General features: G+C 36.8%; 3 protein-coding genes across 8 annotated transcripts; 2 read left to right on the forward strand and 1 right to left on the reverse strand.

Annotated features, from left to right (window-relative positions):
* Nucleotides 1–80: 80 nt before the first annotated feature.
* LOC117610152 (uncharacterized) lies at nucleotides 81–6178 on the forward strand. Of its 6 annotated transcripts, XM_034337204.2 has the most exons (4): nucleotides 81–396; nucleotides 786–1170; nucleotides 1249–1721; nucleotides 1790–6178. In XM_034337204.2, the coding sequence occupies exons 2-4, from the start codon at nucleotides 1089–1091 to the stop codon at nucleotides 3467–3469; spliced, it is 2235 nt and encodes a 744-aa protein (XP_034193095.1). In that variant the 5' UTR covers nucleotides 81–396; nucleotides 786–1088; the 3' UTR covers nucleotides 3470–6178. The 6 variants fall into 6 exon arrangements, with proteins under 6 accessions (XP_034193095.1, XP_034193093.1, XP_034193092.1 ...); XM_034337202.2 differs by having other exon boundaries at nucleotides 81–559; nucleotides 786–1721; XM_034337201.2 differs by having other exon boundaries at nucleotides 81–520; nucleotides 786–1721.
* LOC117610153 (uncharacterized) lies at nucleotides 4364–6762 on the reverse strand. Its single transcript, XM_034337205.2, has 2 exons — nucleotides 6584–6762; nucleotides 4364–6188 (listed from the first exon to the last, which is right to left on the reverse strand). The coding sequence occupies exon 2, from the start codon at nucleotides 6150–6152 to the stop codon at nucleotides 4953–4955; it is 1200 nt and encodes a 399-aa protein (XP_034193096.2). The 5' UTR covers nucleotides 6153–6188; nucleotides 6584–6762; the 3' UTR covers nucleotides 4364–4952.
* A 3443-nt stretch (nucleotides 6763–10205) lies between these two features.
* Nucleotides 10206–13553, forward strand: Rpn1 (regulatory particle non-ATPase 1). Its single transcript, XM_034337560.2, has 4 exons — nucleotides 10206–10506; nucleotides 10597–11321; nucleotides 11399–12969; nucleotides 13043–13553. Exons 1-4 carry the CDS (start codon nucleotides 10429–10431, stop codon nucleotides 13342–13344), a joined length of 2676 nt encoding a protein of 891 aa, XP_034193451.1. The 5' UTR covers nucleotides 10206–10428; the 3' UTR covers nucleotides 13345–13553.
* Nucleotides 13554–13574: the final 21 nt, after the last annotated feature.

Genomic DNA, 13574 nt, shown 5'->3' on the forward strand with positions numbered 1-13574 from the left:
CGTCTGCTAAGTTGAGACTCCTAAGGAATTGGGTCTGATTGGTCGGAGCTAGATGGGCCAGACTTAGGCACGCAACTTATACAGTTGACCCACACGCATTCTCGCTATTCGCTCTCTAGATTACAACTACTAGTAGAAACTACTACTACTACTACTACTACTACTACTAGACGAGGGTTCCTATTATTGAAAACAGGACTCCCGATCCCTCCACAAGGGGTGTTGCCACGTTGTTCAGCACGGCTTAGAGTCGGCTCTCTTTGCCCTTAACCTAGTGATTTTATCGAGGATGTAATGGCAGTACTAATAAGCTGCTTGGATGGATACTCGTGTGATTCCACGAAAACCCGCTGTGAAAATTCATGAAAATGGCAAAGAAGCGTTCGCGTACGAATGGTAAACAAAACTAGGAAAACCTGTGTACAGAAGAAAGATATTAACAAATTTCTAAAATGTAACTTTGAATCAGACATAAAGATTTAATTGTGGTGTAAAGTCAACATTATAGTCGGTAACTCAGGTTAAATTTTCTGCTGTTTAATAGTTAAGGAAAATAAAGGTGTTACATGAATGTTTATTTTAATTACATATTACAAATAAATAATTTACACGTAGTCAATAAAGTTAGGGAGAACGCTTTTGTACATTCAGCGTATATTCATGTTATTTTTCTTTTTGATTCAGTACAGTTTATATCTCAGAAGCACAGTTTATAATACTTAACCTTTGTTATCATTCTTATTTTTCAACAGTATTGTATCTAATATACTTATTTATTTTAACAGATTTTAATACATTAGGACATTAAATAATGGAAACAACAAAAATTAATAAAGTATCAAGAAATACGTGTAATCTGCTACATAAAAAAATTAATATTAGATCTTTTAAGCATGATGTAAATTCTTATCAAGAGGTATTCATTTGTACCCTTTTAAAAGAAGTATTTAATCACAAATTGTGATAAGCAGTAAAAAGATCAATATAGGGATATAAGATACATGTTGGAGTTATATGGAATAATTGTATAAAACCTTATGGTCTTCAAATAAAATACAGTTATATGATTCATATATAAAACTGGAAAAATGTATTCAAATAACATCACAAACAGAAGATTATATCATAGAGGACAAATTGATGTAATAGACATGCCAGTACAATTCACATGTAATTATAAATATTTTTTTGTTTATGAAGATCAGATATCTAAATTTGTAGTATTAAAAGGCTTACGTGAAAATACAGCAAATGAAGTAGCTATAAAGCTCTTGGATATACTAACTATTATTGGAGCACCACAAGTTTTACAAAGTAGAAATGGACGTAATTTTGCAGAGCAAGTTGTAAAAGAATTGCGTTTATTGTGGAAGGATTTTATAATACTTCATGGAGAAATTTTAGAGAATAAAGAAAACAGCAGAAATTTTAAGGATTTACTTGAAGATTGGGTACGGGATAACCCAACAAAGACATGGTATGAAGCTTTAAAACATGTACAGATTATGCAGAATTCGACGTTTCATTGTGAAAGCGGAAAAATTCCTTACGAAATATTATTTGGACGAAATGTTCACGTAGAATTTCAAAAGCAAACTAGTACTGTAGATTCAAAAGAAAATATATGGGCAGAAGAAGAATGGTTTAATACGAAAGATGACGGTAAGAAGGATGGAAATGAAAACTTAACTGAGGATTCAAGCATGAGGGATGCAGATAGTGTAAGTAAAATATTAGTAATATAGTAATTGTTAAGTAAATTATTAACAATTTTCTTCTAATTTATTAGTCAAGGGATTTTGACAATGACTCCTACAGTGATGTTAAAGATGATCCTCAAAGAGACACTCCTGGTTTTAATTTTGTTAATGTTAGAAGTGAATCCTTAAATATGCATACTGAAGATTCAACATTTGAGGATGAATCAGTGGCAGAAGATAAAATAAAGATAGAAACTCAAGATTTAAAATGTACAGTTTGTCATAAACAGTATATGAAGCCTGGTCATTTAAAAAATCATATGAAAACACACATAAAGAGAAGAAAGTTGGAATGCAAACTCTGTAACAAAAAATTTCATGTTTTAAATTTATATGAAAAGCATGTAAGGCAATCTCATAAACTCAAATTATTCAATTTGAGTAGAACCAGAAGGAGTAAGGATTTACAAGACGATTCGATGTTAGATGCAAAAGCGCCTGAATCAAAGTGTTTTTCGGATGGAACTTTGAGCGATACAGAATCCAATGTAACTGATAAATCTCCGAAAACAACAAAAGAAAGGAAAAAGTCCCTAGAGAATAGGCCATTAAAAATGAACGGAGACCCAGGTCTGAAATGTACATATTGCAATCAAAAATTTAATTTTCCTAGTGTACTGAAAAGACACATGCGATCTCACACAAACGAAAGACCGTATATATGTGAAATTTGTAATAAAAGTTTTAAACAATTGGGTCACCTTAGTCAGCATACATTAACGCACAAGGATTATCGTTCTTTCCACTGTACAGTTTGCGGGGTACAATTCGAGACGTTGAGCTCGTTAAAAGTCCACACTCAAACACACAAGGAAGACTATGTTTCAAAAACTAAAGAGCATTTTCGTTTATTCGAATGCGATAATTGTAAGAAAGTGTTCACTACTAAAAGTGTTTTGGAGAGGCACATACTTACCCATTCCCAAGAACGTCAATTTGCCTGTGTAGTTTGTGGAAAAAGATTCAAACAGGCAGGACACGTGAAGTCTCACATGTTGGTGCACACAGGTGAACGAAAGTTTGAATGCACTGTATGCAAAAAGAGATTCAGTCTTTCGAATTCTCTTAAGAAACATATGTACGTACATAATGGGGAGAAGCCATATCAGTGCGACGTGTGCGGTGCACGGTTCCTCGAGAAGAGAAATCTAAATGGGCATTTAATGACTCACACGAACGAGCGTCCGTTTCGCTGTAAAATTTGTGGAAAACGGTATACTTTGGCGGATACTCTGCGTCGCCATATAAGCGCAGCTCATGAAGATGGCCGCACGTATCAGTGTGAAATTTGTGCAAAAATGTTTAAGCAACTTGCTCATTTATCTGTTCACAAAAAGGTTCACAATGATGAGCGACCATTCCAGTGTCATTTGTGCGAGAAAAACTTCAAGCATAAAAATGTGCTTAAATCTCACTTGGCCATACATGCTAATGTCAGGCCATTTGAATGTGATGTGTGTAAGGCTACGTTTGTAAGAAAGACGAATTTACAAACGCATATCGCATCAGCTCATATGAACGAGAGACCGTATGTTTGTAATATATGCGAAAAACGATTCAAACAAATTAGTCATTTAAATGGTCACATTGTAGTACACAGTAATTTAATGCCTTATCAATGTGATTTCTGTGATCGGCGATGTAATAGATTGGATAATTTGAAAAAGCATATGCGTCTTCATACGAAGAACAAAGAACAAATAGTATAAGAGTATTATTCGATACAAAACATTGCAAATTGTTTCAATGTGAAACTGAAAGTGTATACAGTAATGCTCGGTTGAATTTCACATCAGCAGGATAGCGTTTGTATTCAGCTGGGTAAAGACGAGCACGCCGTGGCACGGAACGAACGTATTTGTGCGAATATTCATTCGTTTGGACGGTAGCGCGAATATGTCACATGGCACTACTGTAATGCCGCGCAACGAACCAATTTCTGTCGGTCTTTTGCGCGAACACGAAGGGGTTCCTTGCCGCAGTGTGGACGGTTTTCTTCGGGTTTGCCGTGTTCGAACCCAAGTACTGAAAACATTGAACCGATGGCGAATGCGCGTTGAAATTCATGGTTCGTTCCATGCGCGGCGCGTGTTCGTGGTAAAAACGAAACACCGCGCACAGTTTGTAATGCCGCGTTGCAGCCGCGGCGCGCTCGTCTGAAAAATTTAATTTACGTTCGCATGAAACTTGTAGTATATTATTTGTAACCATGCATGTACTTCTATGTAGCTAGTATACATATACTTGTAGGTTTTACATATTTTTTTATCTTGAACAGAATCTCATACCACTTATAAAAGTTTTATTCTTTTGAAAAAGTATAAAATAACAAACGAAGATTGATGTAAAAGAAAATTTCACTGGAATGTAGCTACAAATTTTAATATACTTTTTAATATACTTTGTGTTACTAATTATAAACTTTACAGCGGTCTAAACATAATTAGGATTAAGATGCATAATTATACTGTATAAATATAGAAATTTTTAACTGAAATCAAACCCTTTAGTTATACATGTACTTGTGTATTTAAAAGTTTTATTCTTTTGAAAAAATATAAAGTAACAAACGAAGATTGGAGTAAAAGAAAATTTCACTGGAATGTAGCTACAAGTTTTAATATACTTTGTGTTACTAATTATAAACTTTATAGCAGTCTAAACATAATTAGGATTAAAATGTATAATTATACTGTATAAACATAGAAGAGAAATTTTTAACTGAAATCAAACCCTTAAGTTATACATGTAAGTATTTGTGTATTTAAAAAAAATATGAATAGTAAAATACTTTTTATATAGAGTATATTGATTCATTTTCTTTTTTTTAAATAAAAAAAAAATACTTTTTATATAGAGTATCATATTGATTCATTATTTTTTTTTCTTTAATAAAATTTTCTTTTTTTTTTAATAAAAAAAAAATTGATGCCAATTAGTTAAGGACATCAATTAATTAATTAGTTAGATAACTAGGTGATAATATGCCGTACCATAAGCAACGTTAATATAATATTCGTAGTAATATAATCAACGTGATATTCGTAATAATCCGCCAGGTTTACTAGAACCTAGAACTGTTGTTATTTACTTCTCGGAAGTCTTGAATAAATCTGTCAAGATCGCCTCAGCTCCATTTTGATCTGGTTCGACAACAGTAGATTGTTTTGCTAGTTTGAGCTGGTCCAAACGCTAATATAAAGTGTTTCCGTAACGTCTCGCACTTGCATACAATTCGATCTTTCCTTTAATCCACTCAGCTCTCCACACGCCATCCCCGTGACATTTTTCCAGAACTCCTGCGAATATCACAGCCAAAAACATGTTTTCTTTGGGTGAAAAACCTCTGAGGTATCCGTCATCAATTATCCTCGCCCAGCGGTAACCATACTGGAGTCTACCTTTTAAAGCGAACGTTTTGTAAAAATTGTCTATAGTTCGCCAAGAAGTCAATGTCTTGTCCAAGAGGGTGTAATCACGCAACATTTTCCAGTTTAAATCTAACACCCCCGTGACTTGTTCTATCATCTGGATCATGCCCAAACCGTTGTTTGCCGTATGCATCAGTACAGCTTCATTGAGGAACTCAGCCACTCCCGGATTCTTGTAATCTGTTTTTTGTGTTAATGTAAATTCATGCGCGAGAATTGTAAAAATCGCCGAGGTACAAGGCGTCCCTTTGATTAAATCCCTTGTTATTTCTTTTATGCATCTTTCACACGGTGGAGCCCATGGTAATTTCGCGGACCAATCTGTAATTGTGGCCAGTTTGAGGCGAAATTGTTTTTTCAAAAACGCATTTGTCATTTGAGTCTGATTCTTGATTGCTGCGCGGAAAAAAGAAACCGCCAAGAAACTAGACATTCGAATAAAAGTTGTTTCATCTTTGGTGACAACTCCATCTGCTTGAATTTTGTGAAGCAAAGTTTTGACTAGATCTTTGAATCTTTTGGTTTCATATTTATTTTGTTGTTCAGTGGTTACCACTGTAGCTTGCATGATTAACTGGATAGTTGTTCTCGGTTCCACTTGATTAATAGTTTCCTTTAGGCTGGTGTTTGGTTTGTAAAACACTCGTCCTACTACGGATGGGTTCCATATTGTGCCATATGAGGTAGTAGCTAGTCCGACCACGTCACATACAGTTGCGGCTAAGGAATCACCAGGTCTTATTGTACCCGAAAAATAGAAATCGTAAAATCTCGCCAAAATCCTTTTCAGCTCTGCTCTTGTAAATATCACATCTGGAAATTTATATTTCATCCGTAGTTCACGTAGATGATCATCACTCCAACCTTCTTTATATGGGGCTGTAGCCGAAGGGATATGGTCGAGTATCTCATTGTCTGTGGCTTTAAATTCCCGTAGCAAAGCTTCCAATTTAAAATCCATAATTAAATTTCTCAGTCGTGGTTCTCTCTAAATCACCTAAAAAAACGATAAAATTATATTTACCCTTCTCCGCCAGGATTACTATAAAGGAATAGAAAATTGTCGTAAACATAATAAATTTTTAATACGTGAAATGAAACGCAGAAATTTTTGTTTTTCTATCCAATTTCTGGAAAAGACGGTTTTGAAATGAAAGAAAAACACCGACAGATGGATCAGATTTACAAGGAATGCACAATCTATAAAAATTTAATACAAAACGTCGACGGAACGAGATACGGAATTTAAAATTCTCGATTTATCGCCATAACGTGGAAGAGCAAGTAGGTTTGAAAATACAAAATTACTTTACTTAAATAGTTTAATTTAAAAAGTATATATAAACATTCGATTTTAATAAAAATAAAACAATAATAATTAAAAATAATTACCATCCATATAGACAGAACTATTACAAATCTATGAACGCATGTAAGATGATAATATGGACGCCAAAACAGAAACGGTAAGACTAAAACGCAAAAACAAAGAAATTGGGCGATATAGGGCGTTTCCCTGACGTTAGGGGGGTTCCTTGACAACAGGGGCATTCCCCGGGGTTCCCCACTCAAACGCCACCTCTGGGTAAGAGCCAGAATAAACCATACAATCAATCAATCAATCATCAACGCTAAAACCGCAATGTTCTGTTGTGTTGCCAGATTTCTCGTGGATTATAGGGATTTTCAGTCCAAGGGCCGTGGATTAAGTGCCCGTGGAGCGCTAAGTACTCTGCTCAACTTACATATGTATGTACATATGTAAATAATTGTAGTGCGCATGCGCAAAATATACTCAGGACTCTTGCCAACAGAGAGCATATCGGCGCGTTACGTATAGCGGAAATCGTTTAAATTTCCCTCTGTGGCTCGAGGGGCTTAGAATACGGCCACGGTATCCCCTGCCTGTCGTAAGAGGCGACTAAAAGGGGTTACACAGACACATACATACACGTACACATGCACGCACACACACACCGATTCGGACAAAAGATGAGCAGACTCTAAAAGTATGGACTGAGTAAGATTTAAAAGTATGGACAAGTATGAGTGACGAAATTTAAAAATGCGCGGGGTTTGGTGTTGGCGGGGCTGCCAGCACATCCCCGAAGGCGCGTGGCCGATAGGGTTCATTGGGCAATATGGGGACAGATAAGTCCCCAAAAGCGCCGGCCCTTAGGGGCGAAATTAGTGAGATAAGATGAGATCGTTTAATTTTCTGTTTCATATTCTATGGGCAAAAGTTCTTTTAATTTTTTGGAGCAACTGCCATTCTGCTGAAGATCTTTTATAATAAAATAACAAAAATAACAAGATAAATGATTTCATATATTTTTATATATTATATATTATTTATAAATATTGTAAATCGAGTTCCTTTTCTTTCTCTTATACCTTCCGGCTAGATTCATGTAGGTAGCTAAAGGCATACATATACCCTTATTTTAATTTCTGCGTTCATTTAATTTGCTGTAATTATCTTCTTAGTTTATTGAATAAACTACTTAGGAGGACGAACGTGTTGATTTTATTACTTCCGTCTGCACCCTTTATATCTCCGATTCCACTATATCTCTGCACCCTTATATCACTACATTCCTTACATCCCAGCAACCCTTACATCTCAGTATTCCTAACATCTCTGCATCCCTTACATCTCTGCATTTTTTTCATCCCTACATTCCTTACATCGCTTCATCCCTTATATCACTACATTCCTTACATATCTTTATCCCTTATATCCCGACATTCCTTACATCTCTTCATCCCTACATTCCTTACATCTCTGCATCTCTTACATCTCTGCTTCCCTTACATCCCTGCATTCCTCACATTCCTGCCTTCTTTATATCCCAACATCCCTTACATCCCTGCATCCCTTACATGCCTGTATCCTTTACATCCTCGTATCAAAATTTTTTTAAAAACAGCGCCCCCTAGCGGCAAAAATGCGAACTAAAGTTTCGATGTTGAATCAGCGCCCTCTGGTTTCGGGAAAAGGAACTAAAGCTTGCTCCATTTCTGGCCCTCTGGCGGGAAAAATGCGAACTAAAATTTCGATGTCGAATCAGCGCCCTCTGGTTTCGGGAAAAGGAACTAAAGCTTGCTCCATTTCTGGCCCTCTGGCGGGAAAAATGCGAACTAAAATTTCGATGTCGAATCAGCGCCCTCTGGTTTCGGAAAAAGGAACTAAAGCCTGCTCCATTTCTGGCCCTCCGGCGGGAAAAATGCGAACTAAAATTTCGATGTTGAATCAGCGCCCTCTGGTTTCGGAAAAAGGAACTAAAGCTTGTTCCATTTCTGGCCCTCTGGCGGGAAAAATGTGAACTAAAATTTCGATGTCGAATCAGCGTCCTCTGGTGGCGGAAAAAGGAACTAACTTACCTTTACTTACCTTTACTTACCTTTACTCGAAGCAGTCTTTATCATATATTTATTATAAGGGATGCAGAGATGTAAGGAATGTAGGAATGAAAAGAATGTAGGGATGAAAGGAATGTAGGGATGAAACAAATGTAGGAATGAAACGAATGTAGGAATGAAACGAATGTAGGAATGAAATGAATGTAGGGATGTGAGGAATGCTGGGATGGAAGGAATGCAGGGATGGAAGGGATACTGGAATGGCCTTGGCCTATTATGAGGGATAAAATTATATAAATGACTGGAAAAGGTAAAATAAATCTGGTCCTCGGCTGACACCCAGAAGAGTGATATAATCATAAATGTTATTCCCCTTCGATGAGCTTATTCAATAAGCAAAAAAAAATAAATGAAGTAAATTGAATAAATTCAGGTAAAAAATTATGCTGGTTGTGCCCCCTTCATACGGACCTGATATTATCCAGGGGTGCTAGGGACCCCGAAGCGCCAATGACTATGTCTACATACCAACATGATAACATCTGGGGTGTCAGGAACCCCATAGGAACCGGTAACACAGTTTTCATACCGACATTATGGCATTCGGGGTGTCTAGGACCCCGAAGCACCGTTGACACTCCCTGTATACGACATTATGGCATTCGGGGTGTCTAGGACCCCGAAGCACCGTTGACACTCCCTGTATACAACAATATGGCATTCGGGGTGTCTAGGACCCCGAAGCACCATTGACACTCCCTGTATACGACATTATGGCATTCGGGGTGTCTAGGACCCCGAAGCACCGACGACACTCTTCGCTTACCGATACTACGGCATTCGGGGTGTCTAGGACCCCGAAGCACCGTTGACACTCCCTGTATACGACATTATGGCATTTGGGGTGTTTAGGACCCCGATATACCGTTGCCGCATACCGATATTATGCCACCGGGGTGTCAGGGACCCCAAAGCAAATAGCGAAATATAAGAACGAAAAACGAACAAATCGTGAAACTCACTTGTTCGGAATAGTGATGGGTTTGACCGGATCTAGCGAAATATAAGAACGAAAAACGAACAAATCGTGAAACTCACTTGTTCGGAATAGTGATGGATTTGACCGGATCTAGCGAAATATAAGAACGAAAAACGAACAAATCGTGAATCTCACTTGTTCGGGGTAGTGATGGGTACGACCGTCTCTAGTGAAATATAAGACCTAAATACGAACAAATCATGAAGCTCACTTGTTCAGGATAGTGATGGGTACGACCTGATCTGTAGCGCATGCGCACTACAATTATTTATTGTAAAACATACTTGTAAATAATTAAGAAATTATTCACTCACAAACAATGAAAATGATATATTTGTAAATCACAAACGATTTCCAATCAATTACAGTTATCAGTTATCACAAAATCTGTTTATTATAAAAAATTACTAAAAACTTTCGGCTCACATCGGGATTGAAATAAAATTGCTAATTACGAAAGAACTAATTTGTCACAAACGTTAAAAATAGATTCACAATCAGTCACAAACGATTTACAAACGAAATATACTAAGAAAAATTAAAAATAATCATATTTTATTATTCCTTCCGGCTAGCTTCATGTAGGTACATATATCCTCTGTAGGTTTCTAGCACTAGCTGAGGAAATCATCCATCTGAAAAACAAATTGGGAACCTTCAAAACGATTTTCCCGAAATAACATGCAGAGACGATTCTTATAAGTATCTAATTGATGATAAAAAGCGGTGACTAGCAAGTAGAGGATACGGTCATTCCAACCTAAACTGTAATCAGTTGCTAAAAGGAAATTGAATTTTCTGTTCTGTATTCGTTGTATGATATAATTGAAACAAAATGCCAGAGAGCGTAAAAGTAGAGTCGAAGACGAGTAAGGATGTCAAAAACGGAAAGGAGGAGGATAAAAATGAATTGGTAATTTCAGTTAATATTGAAATATTACGATATTTCAGTGTTTGATGGGAAAGGTACTAACATTCTTTTTTTAAATGTAATATCTTTTAGTCTGAAGAAGATAAACTCCTGCAGGAGGAATTAACTCACCTGGTTGAACGCCTACAAGATCCCAATACTAGTTTACATCATTCTGCTTTAGAATCACTTCGCAATCATATTCGTGCATCTACAACTTCGATGACCAGTGTTCCAAAGCCTCTTAAATTTATGCGACCTAATTATGATACCATGAAAGCTATATATGATAAGTTAGCAGATGTAAAAGCAAAAGAGCTATGCTCCGATGTTATTTCTGTTCTTGCTATGACAATGGGCGAAGGTAGAGAATGCTTAAAATACAGACTCACTGGATCTGCAATAGCTATTGGAGAATGGGGACACGAATATGTTAGGCACTTGTCTGGTGAATTGGCAGGAGAATGGGATGAGCTTTCGGATGATGCAGAAGCTACAAAGAAATTAATTGCTCTGGTACATGAAATTGTACCATATAACATGGCTCATAATGCAGAAACTGAAGCCTGTGATTTATTAATGGAAATTGAAAGACTGGATCTTTTAGAACAATATGTGGATGAAAGTGCATATCAAAGAGTTTGTTTGTACCTAACAAGTTGTGTAGCATACGTTGCAGATCCTGAAAATAGTACTCTTCTTCATGCTGCTGCTAAATTGTATAGAAAATTTGGTCAGTTTCCACAAGCAGTAAGATTGGCTATGCAACTGAATGACTTACCACTCATTGAAGATATATTTACAAAGTGCACGGATCTGTGAGTTGAACTGATATTCAAATTAATTTCATGTAAAAAGAAGAAAAATCCTATTTATCATTATTTTTTTGTTTCAGTTCAGTGCAAAAGCAATTAGCATTCATGCTGGGAAGGCAACAGATTTTCCTAGAATTACCTGAATCCACTCCAGAGTACGATGATTTGGTAGAAATAATGTCTAACTCTTTGTTAAATTACCACTTTTTGAATCTGGCACGAGAATTAGATATAATGGAGCCGAAAACACCGGAGGACGTGTACAAGTCACATTTAGAGAATTCAAGACCAGCATTTGGAGGTGGTCAAGTTGATTCAGCAAGACAGAACCTCGCTGCAAGTTTCGTTAATGGTTTTGTAAACGCAGCATTTGGTCAGGACAAATTATTGATAGAAGATGGAAATAGATGGTTGTATAAGAATAAAGAGCACGGAATGCTGAGTGCAACAGCGTCTCTTGGTCTTGTATTGTTATGGGATGTTGATGGTGGTTTAACACCGATAGACAAGTATCTATACTCCTCTGAGGATTACATCAAATCTGGTGCGCTGTTAGCTTGTGGTCTTGTCAATTGTCGTGTTAGGATCGAATGCGATCCCGCTTTGGCTCTTCTTTCTGATTACGTTTTACATAGCAGTAATATTATGCGTATCGGTGCAATAGTTGGTCTTGGTCTGGCGTACGCGGGCTCAAATCGGGAAGCTGTTTTAAGTCTTTTAGTTCCAGTACTAAGCGATCCCAAATCTAATTGGGAAGTGATAGGAGTAGCAGGTCTTGCGCTTGGAATGGTTGCCGTAGGTTCCTGCAACGCTTACGTTACTACCACGATAATGCATACTTTGATGGAAAAATCAGAGGCAGATCTTAAAGACACGTATGCACGATTTCTACCGTTAGGTCTTGGTTTATGCTTCTTGGGAAAACAAGAAGCGGCAGAAGCAATCATTGCAGCTTTAGAAATAGTACCTGAACCTTTCAAATCAATGTCCACGACTCTGGTAGAAGTGTGTGCATATGCTGGTACTGGGAACGTTCTTAAAATTCAACATCTTTTGCATATTTGCTCCGAACATTATGAACCGTCTAATGAAAAAGAGGACAAGAGCGACCGTAAGGACAAAGATAAAAAGGAAGAAAAGAAAGAAGATAAGGCGAAAGACCTTAGTTCTAGACAAGCAATCGCCGTACTTGGCATTGCTTTGATTGCAATGGGAGAAGAAATTGGTGCTGAAATGGCGTACAGAACGTTTGGTCATTTATTGCGTTATTGCGAACCTGTTATACGGCGGTCGGTCCCTCTCGCACTTGGACTTATATCTGTTTCTAATCCGAAATTGAATATATTAGATACGTTGTCGAAATTTTCTCATGACAGCGACCCTGAAGTAGCGCATAATGCAATCTTTGCGATGGGTTTAGTCGGAGCAGGAACGAACAATGCTCGTCTAGCTGCAATGTTAAGACAGCTGGCTCAATTTCATGCTAAAGACCCGAACAATTTGTTCATGGTTCGTATTGCCCAAGGTTTAACGCATCTTGGGAAAGGTACATTAACGTTATCTCCTTATCACAGTGACAGACAAGTGTTAAGTCCTGTAGCGCTAGCTGGACTTTTAGCTACACTTATTGGATTCCTTGATGTAAAAAATAGTGAGTATTTATAAACTATTATAACATTACAATGATTTGGGGTTCATTAAATGGATATAATTTTTGTTTGCAGTCATTCTTGGTCGTTCACATTACTTGCTATACACGTTAGCAGTAGCAATGCAGCCAAGGATGCTGGTGACATTTGATGAAAAATTAAATCCACTCGCTGTACCAGTAAGAGTGGGTCTTGCCGTCGACGTCGTAGGTCAAGCAGGAAAACCAAAAACCATTACTGGTTTCCAAACTCATACAACACCTGTCCTGCTTGCATACGGTGAAAGAGCTGAGCTTGCGACAGAAGAATATATTCCTTTAACTCCGATTATGGAAGGTTTTGTGATTTTAAGGAAAAATCCAGATTTTGTACCTTAAGCGAAAAACATATTTCATATTATATAATAAGTTCTAGTATAAAATATAATAAAAATGATTGTGTATACACAATTTTTCTGGTATATAATTTACAAACTAAATAATAGATTTAAAACTAATGGAAACGATCGAAATTTATTTTTCACGAATCACTGAAACATTTGAATAAATAAATAAGGAATTTTGATAATTTTTTGTATTTTTCATCCACAATAATAATAAAACTATAC

Source organism: Osmia lignaria, chromosome 13, assembly GCF_051020975.1.
Source record: "Osmia lignaria lignaria isolate PbOS001 chromosome 13, iyOsmLign1, whole genome shotgun sequence".
Lineage (NCBI taxonomy): Eukaryota > Metazoa > Arthropoda > Insecta > Hymenoptera > Megachilidae > Osmia > Osmia lignaria.

Excerpts from the sequence above, each read along its gene's own strand:
- LOC117610152 (XM_034337202.2), top strand. The coding sequence starts at position 1,089 with ATGTATTCAAATAACATCACAAACAGAAGATTATATCATAGAGGACAA. Across the intron at positions 1,722-1,789 it reads GCATGAGGGATGCAGATAGT|TCAAGGGATTTTGACAATGA; the intron begins GTAAGTAAAATA and ends CTAATTTATTAG.
- LOC117610153 (XM_034337205.2), bottom strand. The coding sequence starts at position 6,152 with ATGGATTTTAAATTGGAAGCTTTGCTACGGGAATTTAAAGCCACAGAC.
- Rpn1 (XM_034337560.2), top strand. The coding sequence starts at position 10,429 with ATGCCAGAGAGCGTAAAAGTAGAGTCGAAGACGAGTAAGGATGTCAAA. Across the intron at positions 10,507-10,596 it reads AGGAGGATAAAAATGAATTG|TCTGAAGAAGATAAACTCCT; the intron begins GTAATTTCAGTT and ends AATATCTTTTAG. Across the intron at positions 12,970-13,042 it reads ATTCCTTGATGTAAAAAATA|TCATTCTTGGTCGTTCACAT; the intron begins GTGAGTATTTAT and ends TTTTGTTTGCAG.